Raw genomic sequence first — 12,826 nt, forward strand, 5'->3', positions numbered from 1 at the left:
TCATACTATATAAGAGAAGCCAATCACTAAAAATCACATATTGTATGATTCCATTTATATAATATGTCCAGAACAGGCAGATCCAGAGACAGAAGCAGACTGATGGTGGCCTAGGACTGGTGGAGGGGATACTGGGGAATGACTGTAATGGGTATGGGCTTCTTTTTTGGGATGATGAAAATGTTCTAGAATCAGATAATGGTGATAGCTGCATAGTTCTGTGACTATGCTAACAACCACTGAACTAGACATTCTAAAAGGGTGAATTTTCCCAGTGTCATGTTTTACAGAAATAGAAAAATCCATCCTAATATTCATATGGAATCTCAGCCAAAAGTAGTCTTAAGGGCAGCCTGGGTGGCTCAGTGGTTTAGCACCGCCTTCAGCCCAGGGCATGATCCTGGAGACCTGGGATCGAGTCCCATGTCGGGTTCCCTGCATGGAGCCTGCTTCTCCCTCTGCGTGTCTCTGCCTCTCTCTGTGTCTCTCGTGAATAAATAAATAAAATCTTAAAAAAAAAATAAAGAACAAAGTTGGAGGTCTCACACTTCCTGATTTCAAAATCTATTACGAAGTGATAGTAATCAAAACAGTGTGGTCCTGGCATGAAGAAAAACACATAAGCTAATTAAACAGAATACAGAGTCCTTAAATTATTATGCATATGGTCAAATGATCTTCAACAGAAGTGCCAAGACCATTTAATAGGGAAAGGACTGTCTTTTCAACAAATGATGCTGGGAAAACCGGATATCCACATGCAAAAGAATAAAGATGGATCCTTATTTATACCAAATACAAAAATTAAAATGGATTAAAGACCTAAATATAAGGCAAAAACACATAAATATAATATTTAAATAAATAAGTATATTTTAATAAAAAATAAATATAAAAACCTAGGAGAAAACACAGAGAAAAAGCTTCATGACACTGGACTTGGCCATGATTTCTTAGTAGAATACCTAAAGCATAGGTGACAAACCCAAAAATAGACAAATGGCACTATACTGAACTTAAAAACTGTGCTTCCAAGGACACTATCAGTAGAGTGAAAATGCAACATAAAGAACAGGAGAAATTATTTGCTAATCATGTATTTCTAAAGGGGTTGATATCCAGAATATATAAAGAACTCCTACAACTCAACAGCTAGAAAACAAATAATCTGATTAAAGATGGGCAAAGGACTCAAATAGACATATCTCCATATACAAATGGCCAACAAAGATATGAAAAGATGCTTAACATCACAGTAATCACTGGAGAAAGGCTAATCGAAACCACAATGAGCTATTAACTCACACCACTAGAATGGCTACTATCAAAAGAATATAAATTAATAAGTGTTGGTGAGGACGTGCTGAAATTGAAACCCTTGCATGTTGTTGGTAGGAGTGTGAAATGTACAACCATTATGGAGAACAGTATGGAGGTTCCTTAATAATTAAAAACAGAATTACCATATGATCCATCAATCCCACTTCTGGGTATATGTCCAAAAAAACTGAAAGCAGGGTTTTGAAGAGATATTTCCAAACCCACGTACCTAGCACCATTACTCACAACAGCCAAGACACGGAAGCAACCCAATATCCACTGATGAATGGATAAACAAAACATGCTATAATGGAATATTATTCAGTCTTAAAACAGCCTTATCACATGCTACAACCTGAACAAACCTTGAAGACATTATGTTAAGTGACATAAGCCAATCACAAAAAGGCAAATATTGTATGATTCCATTTATGAGATCCCTAAAGTAGCTAAATTCATATGTATGTATTTATATATGTACTTATTTAAATTCCAGTATAGTTAACATGAAATGTTATGTTAATTTCAGGGGTACAATACAGTGATTCAATAATTCTTTACTTGACTCCGTGCTCATCATGTTAAGTGTCCTCTTTAATCCCCATCACTCAGTTCACCCATCCCCCTACCCTAAAGTAGTCAAATTCTTAGAAATGGAAGTGGAACAGTGATTGCCAAGGCCTGGAGAAAGGGGTTGGGGAATGCTGTTTAATGGGTACAGTTTCAATTTTGCAAGACAAAAAAGTTCTGGAGATCTGTTGCACAACAATGAGAATGTACATAACACTACTGAGCTGAACATTTAAAAATGGTTAAGATGGGAAGAAAAAGAGGGGGATATATTTTATAGTATGTGAATTAAATCCCCAACAAAAGTTATGAGAAAAATTTTTAAAAAGCGAGTTACATAGCCATTTGTAAAATAAAAATATGGATATAAAATTCAAGTAAAATCTAAGAATCTACTGAAACAAGTTAACATGTTTGTATCACAGGTGAAAAAAAAAATCTCTATTTTCCCACAATTTTAGACTTTTCTTTTGGAAGAAGAAGAAATATAATTACCTTATATAAAAAAAGTCTCAAAACTGTCTCTGTTTAGGGGTAGAAACAAGAAAGGTGATACCTGAGCTGGAGTGTTTGTGGTCACAGGAGACGGCGATTCGCTAACTTTTGGCTCACTTGGGGACGCGGCTGACCCCTGCGACTCCTGGCTGGCTGGCTGGTCTGGAGACAAAGCATCACTGCTGTCTTCGTCAAATGAGAAATCGCCCTGAGTCTGAGGATAGTCCTCCTTCCCAACGCCTAAAGAAAGAAACGATTTTCAACTTATCTTGGCCTTGGAATACCAAGCTTAAAATGATAAAGGAGAAACATTGTTTATTACAAGAATGTAGGAAGCTGGCTTAAAAAATTTTTTGAACATAATGTACTTCCCAGAGGAAGAACACACCACTACCTATGATGAACACTTGGGGAAAAAAGTCAGACCTGAATCATATCAAGCCTTTGGATCCAACTATCAGTTGCAGCAAGTACAGAAGACAAGAAAAGTTTTTAGTGGGAATGCTAATGCATTCAGTTAATCCAGTATGTGGACATGCTAGAGAACACAACAAGGCCCGTTCACCAACAGTAAGAAAACCTACCGAGGAAATGAAGACTTAAGCGATATCAGCCAAAGACGAGGTGCGGACCTTGTGTGGATCCTGATTTGGAATACAACTGTTAAAAAACTTTAAGAGATGTGGGAGAAAATAAGGCCATGCCTTGGTATCTGCTGATGAGTCCTACTTCTTGGAGTGGCCCAGTTATACTGACACCTTACCTTGTGGGGCCCGTTTCTTTGAGACTGAATGGAATCATCATTGAATGCATTACTTAGAATCACTGACCACAAATTGCCTAAGAATTAAACGCATACTAATGCAAAATTTTCTTGCATTAGTATTATTGGTTATTATATAATATTGGTTAAAATATAATATATTAAAAAAATAATATATTATATTATAATAAGAAGCCCCCAGAGTAATGGAGACTGTAATAGTTTTTATAGTAGGATGTTAATTTTTCAAAATTGTTTGCTGATTAAGTGGTATTATTCCAGATTTTTTTTTTCTGCTAAAACTTATGCCAGAAAAAAAAATGTGTGTGTGGGGGAAGTGGGGAATGGAAACATTTGTAACAAAGTATGATAAGACCAGGATATTACCATTCTTATTAAATATATCTGTACTCATGTGCTGTTTACCTTGCTGAACTAACATTGAACAAGCTACTTATCTTTCCTTTAAGTAAACAAAATAATGATAAGTCCCTAAAAATCTTAACACAAGAGAAATTAAATAGTATAATGTAGTCAAGTTAACTCAGAAAGCATCATAATGAAATCGGAAACTAATACATCAACCTCAGACATGACAAGAGGAAGCTCTGTGTTGAGTGGTAACAGATGCTAGTCTTAGAATATATAAAACAACAACAATAATAATGGGAACTGGTTTAAGTGTTAACCAATTGCTACTTCACTCAGAAAACAACACTCATGATTGGTGCTGGCTTTTTAAATTAAATTTGTTTTAAACTTCCAAGTTTCTCTTTCTCCCAGATAATAGTAAATTTTTGCATCTTGCCTATAATTGCTTCCTTAACACTGGAGTCCACAGGAAGGATGTTTTTCTCTACTAGCTCCATAGGACCAGGTCTCTGAGCAATCTTCTCATTCAGATCATCAGCTAGTCGAGCTCTTTTCAATTTCATCTGAGTGGCCTGCAGGGATGGCTCTGCAAATGTCTCTAAAAGAGAAAACACATTTTTAACCATTACTTGAATTACTCTATTCCATAATGTTATGTCAGGCCGACTGAATTTAATTTAATTGAAACTTGTTTAAGCATATTCATGTGTTCTCAATGTATTTAAGGAAAGAAAAATGACCGTTTAAGAATGCTCTAGTACAACATTTATACATTTTTAGGCCTCGATATTTTGTATTGTCTATACAATGCCCTCAGAGTCAAATTAACATGAACTCAAGCCAAAAACTGGGGTACTGCTATTGTTCATTTATGGTAGGAGGATCACACTCACATTTATTAGATATTGGAGATACGGAGGATGAAAAAGAGAACGTGGTCCAGGGCTCAAGAAGTATACAGTTTTAGATTTGCACTGGAAAGTCAATTCCTAGAAATGGAGGCACTAGATCTTACTTAGATTATAAGCTTCTCTGCAAGAGTCAGTGGGAAGAGCTACAGATCATATTCTTAAATTGATCCCTGTGTGTCTCACAGTCTTCATAATTAAGAATGTGTTTCTTTTTTTTTTTTTGAGATTTTATTTATTTATTTATGAGAGAGACAGAGAGAGGCAGAGACATAGGCAGAGGGAGAAGCAGGCTCCCTGCGGGGAGCCCGATGTGGGACTTGATCCCAGGACCCTAGGATCATGCCCTGAGCAAAAGGCAGACAAACGCTCAACCACTGAGTCACCCAGGCATCCCTCTGTGTTTATTTCTGAATATATAACCTTGGAACATTCAATTACAGAGTAACTAATGGTCATAAAGAGCCTCAACTCATCTACTTACAAATGCAGTTGTACAACAAATGCGAAGCTAACATAAATATCATAATCTGTTCATTTGGGTAATTCTGTCAATGATTTGCATTTCTGGTATCTCTCCTTAACATTTTATCACAATTGTTCTCAACAATGTTTATTATTGATTAAAATAATGGTGAGGTATTAACTCAAAATTCCGAGTTGCCTCTTAAATTATATGGTAGAAGAAGGTCTTTTAATGAAAGTCCCTATAAAAAATCTCAGGATCACTAATGTTCTTTTTTTTGGGAGGTAAAATGTTCTGACTGAAGCCCAAAGCTCGCTGAAAGCCCATGACCCATAAACTACTCTCCAGCACATCTGAATACTTCTCTGTCCACCAGTTGAATTATATGCTTACCAAAAGTCAACCTTGATTGTCCACACAACACTTCGTATCAATTCATATGTGATGTCAATCACATAATTTAACTAAATGTTATAGGAAAATGACAACCTTCAAAACTAAATTATTTCTTGGTAACCTAGATTAAATGCTTTGGAATGACTTGATAAAGGTGAGTCATTAAAAAATAAATCACTGTCAAAATAAAAAATTAAAAAATAAATCACTGTCAAATTAGGGCTTATTAACAACTAAAATATCTGGGAAAATGATAAAATCTAAGTTTTTCAACTTAGATTGCTTTTCAAGTGTCTTTATGTTGTTTTTTCCACCCTCAATCGAAATTGTAGATGATGTATGACAGTTGTGGTTTATGCAAGAAAGATGATGATCATGCAGATCACTCTCAGGTTGATGTTTAAATGTACTGTTAAGATCCAGGTAGGACAGGCTTCTGCCTTTCTCCTCTCTCCTATCAACACATCCAAGTGATATCAGGAATATGTCTGGAACGAAAATATCCCAAAAGTGAATAATGAGAGGCTGGCATTTTGTTATGTTTCTGTTCTTGGTCTTATCATCTCTTCATCTCCATGGCACTGAGGCTGGATTTTTAGCTGAACTTCAGAAAAATAATGTAGACTTTGCCTGCCAAACATCCAATTCAATCAAACCTGGGAAAATGTTAAAGTAAGTTGGGGGGTGGTTTAAAGTTATTTTTTAAATTACAAATAATATATTCTTTCTTACTTCAAAAATCCCAACTTGAGAACAGATGTCCAAAAAACATCACTTATGGTTCATTCATATACATAGTTAGGTTTTTAAATGTTGGTCTATCTTTTTTTTAAAAAAAGCAAATATGATTCCTTTTGATAGCTAAATGTATTTGCATTTGGTCTTAATAATATTAATAAAGGCTGTTACAATCAGAAGGCAAGTTGAAACAGACAGTATTGTTCCTTCAAAAATGTTCTGTAAAGGTCACGATATTTTTAGGTGTACAAGGAGCCATTTGCCCAGTTACTTACCAGTACATTTGCCTCTTGAAGATTCATTTATCCCCGACAGCGGGTAGCTGTTCCTATCCTACCACTATTCTGGAAAGCTTTTTTAGTCCAATGGGCTTCTGAGAACACAACTGAAAGTAGTGAAAGGCATCTACCTCTGACCTCTCACTCAGATATGAAGATAGTCCTATAATCATAGATTCTTTGGAGCTACTATGGGCTATAGATACCAACTTGATCCTTGGAATTTCTTTACAACATCCTTACTGTGGTGTCAGCCTGTGCCTGGTCCCTAATCACAGCAGCCTCTCATTGAGTACTTTTCAGGATCTGTAATCCATTTGTTTTGCCCATTTATTATCTGTCTGCGCCACTAGAATGTAAGCTTCATGAAGGCAGGCATGCATTTGACTCATTTGTTGGGTCTCTGGTGTCTAGCTCACTGGCCAATGAACGACCACCTCAAATGAGGGCAACCATATTGCTTCTGAAAGATTTTTGGACATGTCTGATACTTAGGATATTATTTATTATATTGAGCTACAATCTAATACTTTGTAATACCAACCTATTTCTTTTTTTTTTTTTTTTAAGATTTTATTTATTCATGAGAGAGAGAGAGAGAGAGAGAGAGAGAGAGAAAGAGAGAGGCAGAGACACAGGCAGAGGGAGAAGCAGGCTCCATGCAGGGAACCCGATGTGGAACTCGATCCTGGGTCTCCAGGATCACAGCCTGGACTGAAGGCAGGCGCTCAACTGCTGAGCCACCCGGGTTGCCCAATACCAACCTATTTCTAAAACAACTTTACCATTAGGCCAGAAGAATATAATATTCCTTCTACTTGAGAACAGTCTCTATCTTTGAGAAGTTTTCAGATTCTTTTTGTATCATCTCAGGGTTTAACACACTCAAGACTATCACAGGGTCAAGCTCCTAGTCTTGCTCAATAAGTCAAGTCAGAGAAGCAAAACAGTAACAAAATGTAACTTGACAATTTATGTTGGGGAAACCAGCTTTCAAGAATGCTCTCTTTAGAGAGAAAACCATGCTAGCCTGAGCCACATGTCTCACCAGAGATGGAATAGAACTGTCCTTACCAGGTTCACAAGTGATGAGGCTAGACCACTGAGAAAATCTTGGAGGCTATGGGTGTTTATGTTAATGGTCAGGTCACCGGGACTGTAGTGGATAGGTAACAACAAACAGAAGATGGTACGTGTGAGCTCTGTACTAGGTTGACATAACGGGGTCCAGGTGGCTGAAAAATCTAGGGTTAGATTTGTGGCCACTGTACTCTTTATGACTTAATGGGTATATGTTCCTCACTGATGAAGAAATCCTCTGGACCAAAAATGTTTCTCCAGAACATGGTAGAGACATCTATGGCACCAGCTGGTGGGGAAGAGTCAGTCCATTAATGGGTTATTTAGAGAATCAAATCTTCCCCATGTATCTAATACAACATTTTAGCTTTGGGTCTTCATGTTGCTATCCCATTTGGAGGATGTCAGCCTGTGGGGTAAGAAGTTATCAAAATGGGAATAAACAGCAATGGTGGAATTCTCACTTCTTTTCTTAAGAAAACACAGAATAAGCAGAAATAAAAATTTTACCTTCTAAAATGTGCATCCTGACAAGTTCAGAACGATCTGGTCGGCTCCGAATCTTATGCTTCAAAAAGTTTTCAGTCTTAAAAAAAAAAAAAAAAAAAAAAAAAAGAGAGAGAGTGAAAAAGTCTTACCATAAATTGTTTATGACTTATTGTGGTTTTACATTCTTCTCTCAAGGTACTCCATTTAAGTGAATTGTATGCTCTCTGGTCATGATTTTGGGAAGAAAAGAGTAGAAATTAGTACTTTGAAAAGCTATCACCCAACACATAATTTAAATTGCAGCCTTCAAAACTGCACAGGGATCTGAAGTGCATGCTGGCATAAAGTAAGCACTTTCCAGACTTTTATTTTAAAACTTGGAAAAGGCAAAAGATAATTTGAACAGACATAGGATTCTGGTCATTTAAGTATCTAACATCTACACTTTAGGTCAGATAAAAATCCACCTAAATTACAAATTTCTTTAAAATCCTAATGTATGTTTGTTAGTGAATTCATATCCCTGATCATATTTTCTTATTCAAAACAATTCTCAACTAGAACAATAAGGCTTTCAGATGGTTTTAGATTGTATAAGATTCTAAGAGATCATTATTGCATTCTGGGAAAATCCCTATGGAATTTTTGGAACATTCTTATTTTCACATTGTATGACAAGTTTTCCCTAAAGCAAAAAGAATGAATGGGCACAATGGTCCTTTTAAAGAAAAAGAATAAACACAAAACCAATATGCAAATAGGAATGGAGACCTCTCAAAGAATAAAACAGAGCTGAACCTAGCAACATTCTTGGTCAAATGTACAGCTACCACAGATTCAGTAAAGAAATGAACTAAAGATGTGGTAGTCAGGACATCACTGGGCTGTTGGTCTGGGGGAGGGGGTGGTTACAAATGGCAGACTACTCCGTTATTATTCTAAAAACTGTTGGTATGTTCCAAAAGCAACAAGGCGAAGTATGATTTGTCCTTTATGTACAAAACTAGTTACAAGTTTTAAAAGAACAAAAGTTGAACATCATGCATTTTCTAAAAACTTCAAGATAAAACTACCCTAGAATGTATTACTCTACATGTCATATGTCATGAAAATACACTGCATTTTCTTTATTGACAATATTTAGGAGTAAGACTGCTACTTGCCCACAGGTACTTTAAAATAAAAAAGAAGCAGAGGAATAGAACATTTGAAACTGAAATTTCTTACTCTGGCTCGTTCCAAGCTTTTTATCTGCTCATGGAATGCAGCTGGGCTCTTCAAAGCTGTGAGAAGAAGAGGAATCATTTTGGGAGTACAGATAGAGGCGTTAATATTTCAGTCAAACGTTAGGGTACATTATGTTGATGTTCCCTCTTAATCTTATGAGTTTGCATCTACAGTTCCATTTATTACTAGTTCTCTTAGGAGATCTACGAAATTTGAAACCTTAAGATGTTTTAGAATTAAAATTACAAAAAAAAAAAAAGAATTAAAATTACATATTCACAGATAAAACAAGTGAACATTTAAAATAGAGTCGTATACATGACAATGCAAATGTTAGGTCAGACAGTTGCAGCCAGTAGTTGGGCCAAGTTATCGTCACCAGGAGAACTGTTTGATGATTTCTTAACAGGCCTTTGCTCTTAGTGGCCCTACAAGATGCGGGGGGGGGGGGGGGGGGGGGGGGGGGGGGGGGGGGGAAGAGACCAAATGTCTTGAGGACATTTAACCTAGGCGTGATGGAACCCTGAACGAGGGCACTCTGTACTTCATGTCTAGCAGAGCTGAGTTACTGTTTACTGAGACCCCACAATGCACGTAGCCTTACATGCTGTGGTCAATCACAATTATATCACTGTTGATCATCACAACAACCTTGCAAGGCAGGTATTAGCCCCAGGGCAGAGATGAAAGACTCAAAGCAGTTAAATGAATTCTTGAAGGTCTATAGTTAGATTGTGGTCAAAGTAGAATTTAATTTTTTTTTAAAAGATTTTATTTATTTAGTCATGAGAAACAGAGAGGAGAGAGAGACAGAGACACAGGCAGAGGGAGAAGCAGGCTCCATGCAAGGAGCCCGACGTGGGACTCGATCCCGGGTCTCCAGGATCACACCCTGGGCTGAAGGCGGCACTAAACCGCTGAGCCACCCGGGCTGCCCTTAAATTTTTTTTTTTTTTAAAGATTTTATTTATTTCAAAGTAGAATTTAAATCTAGAATTCTGAATTAGAAAGTTTAATGTTCTGTTGTATCAAAATGCAACTCACTCTAAAGACAGAGTGATTCTTTAACATGTTAACTGTTACTTCTTTAAGTATTCTAGAATCTCAGAGTGAGGATAAGCAGTGTTTCGCTAAAACATCACTTACCACAGTATTTCTATCAATTATCTTTGCAAAATCTTTTGTGCATATGTGTACTATGGGCAGTCAGATAATGTGGATGGGATTTAGGTTATGCTTGCTTGGGCTGTCATCTCCAAAACTTGACCCATTGGCTCTTGGTAGAATTATTTTCAGCTCTGGTACTTGAAGCACTCCAAAGATTCCCAGAAGCCCAGCCCAAACAGGTTTGACCAGGGAACAGCTCTCAAAAGCAGAGTAGAGATGGCTTAGCGGTGGTGTCCTTAACACCATAAATTGATACTATTTGATTGACTGGTTTCATTGTCAGTCAGGAATGTAGTGGTAGAGAAATCTGGCAGATCATCAAACCAGCTTTGAGTCTATCATAGTACTAGATTTAAAATACTTAGATAATTAATAGTAGTCCAGGAAAAGAACAGTTTTATTGGGAAAAATATCTACTGCAGAGAAAAACTGTTCTATAACCCCCCAAAAAGGTAATATCAATGATTCAGAAGACATTTTGTAATTTTCTTTAGTCTTTTAAAGCCATTTTAGGGAAATCAATGTTTAGATAAACATCTATATAAATAATCCTAACACCCAAACAACCAGTCTTTCCCTCTAAAATATGAAATCACCTCCAAACTTAGTGAGTAAAAGGTAAGAAGACAATGGGCAAATATTCTAAAATTAATTAACTCTAAAAAATTAAGGAAGGAGGCCTCAAGATACTTGGAAATTATTTGTAGTTGGGCAAGAAAGAGTTTTTGATTATAAATAGAATGCTAATTAGTCCTATAACTAAAATGCACTTCATTATAGACCACACTATATTGTAACAAAGACAATTAACTTGAATTAAGTAAATTAAAGTAGAACAAGGCTTTGAATTAATTTTATCATGTTACTTTTGCCAGTCTAAGGAACATTGCACATATTATGTAGAGATGATTTCAGTTATTTCAAAATTAAAACCAATGCTCATGCATAAAGGAAGACCAGATCTTAAACTAGTTTCACAGTTTTTTTTGTGTAATACAGAATTCAGGTCTATCTTTTAAGCTACATCTGGTTTTCAAATTGTATTTGAGATGATTCTCTTAGGATGGCAATGCTGATGTCTGATTCTCCTTAACAAGTCATTTGGTAATGGTTTATTGACTAAATGGACACAGCTCAGAGCAGAGTGTGATCCAGATTCTTGTCGGACATGTGCATTTTGTTCTATCACACTGGAGGGGACAGTGACATTTAAATCTTACGTGGCATGATGCCCTGGTCCACCAGTTGTTCTCTTGTCCTCCTCTGCTGCAGCCTCAGCTGGAGCACTGTGAAAAGGAAAGAATCACCATTGGAATTTATATGCAAGTGTAGTATCCAACTTATCAAGTCCCAGAGGAGATACAAGCTAAGCTTTATTAAACCATCTTCTATTCTTACTGAGTAAGGAAACTACCTGGCACCATTTAACTTATAGAAAGAAAATCAGTTTGTAGTTTCTACCTGTTTGGTAAATTCTGAAGTTCTTTTAGGATATTTGTTTGTGTAGTTAATGATCTTAATTTGATAGATAAAGCTAAATATTTATTGTGTCAATACGATCAGAAAGTACTCAGCAAATAAACTAAAATAGTTGGCTTACAAGTTAAGACTTGCTGATAAAAATATCTAATTGGTAGAAATAGAAATGTGAGATTCTTTGACGTTAATTAGTTTTTTTTTAAATAAAGCAAGTTAATAACAAAAATTTATTTTAAGATTGACTTATTTGGAGAGACCTGCTTCATCTGGAACAAGTTTTAAATAGCTTTAATGAAGGCCAAATTTATAATAAAAATTAGACCTGTGAGATATTACTAATGACCCAAAGGAAAATTTCTAAATTAAGAGCTTAAAGTTTAATAATCTTTGCACAAACATAACACCATATCTCATTCTGCGAATTCTCAAAAAACCAAAATCAATTGATATCATTTTAATGAAAAAAGAATAAATCAATCATTAGAACTTGTAGAGAATGAAGTATACATCAAAAAAAAAATGTGAAAATCCACTTTGCCACATTTATCAAGAATAAATTTCCCCCCTAGATTTCTCAAGCAGCTTCCTTTTCTATCACCTATTTTTTTTATCTGGGAAATGAGCCTATTTCACAAAAGAGGAATACATGAAGTAGCTTTGAAAAATACTTTCCTTGGTTTACCTTACATTTAAGTTTCTATTTTGATTTTTATGGTTTCATCTGTAGATGAAGACCAAGGTTAGGCTCATTTAGGGTTTGAGTAAAGGCCACCAATATGCTTTAAAAAATTACCTTCATGTATTTCTTGAAGAAAGAGAGAATGTTCTAGCAAGGGGATGATGGCTGGAACAAAAGGCTAGCTCAGACCAGTCTTGTACCCAGGCTCAAAGGCAATGCACATGATGGCTTCTACTTACAATAAACCCCTAAGACCTAAAGATGCAGGGCTTATGGTCCTTATATCCTTGCTTTTTGCTTTTTGACCTGACTGCAGAGCACAAGCCTAGATATACTTCCAAAATAGTCTAGACTGTAGAATGGCTTTTAAACATTTTCCTATTCATTGCTAGATATAAA

General features: G+C 36.0%; 1 protein-coding gene across 11 annotated transcripts in view; it reads right to left on the reverse strand.

The window, feature by feature from the left end:
• The window catches only part of MRTFB (myocardin related transcription factor B), a 253,324-nt gene that overhangs the window by 48,039 nt on the left and 192,459 nt on the right, over window positions 1-12,826 (reverse strand). For all 11 annotated transcript variants that reach the window (XM_041750781.1, XM_041750780.1, XM_041750786.1 and 8 more), the window contains 5 exons: window positions 11,490-11,555; window positions 9,103-9,158; window positions 7,897-7,972; window positions 3,957-4,118; window positions 2,447-2,625 (listed from right to left, as the gene is read on the reverse strand). In XM_041750781.1, the coding sequence (XP_041606715.1) occupies window positions 2,447-2,625; window positions 3,957-4,118; window positions 7,897-7,972; window positions 9,103-9,158; window positions 11,490-11,555 (539 nt within the window). The remainder of the gene's footprint in view (window positions 1-2,446; window positions 2,626-3,956; window positions 4,119-7,896; window positions 7,973-9,102; window positions 9,159-11,489; window positions 11,556-12,826) is intronic.

Source organism: Vulpes lagopus, chromosome 3 (genome assembly GCF_018345385.1).
Source record: "Vulpes lagopus strain Blue_001 chromosome 3, ASM1834538v1, whole genome shotgun sequence".
In the NCBI taxonomy this organism is placed as follows: Eukaryota; Metazoa; Chordata; class Mammalia; order Carnivora; family Canidae; genus Vulpes; species Vulpes lagopus.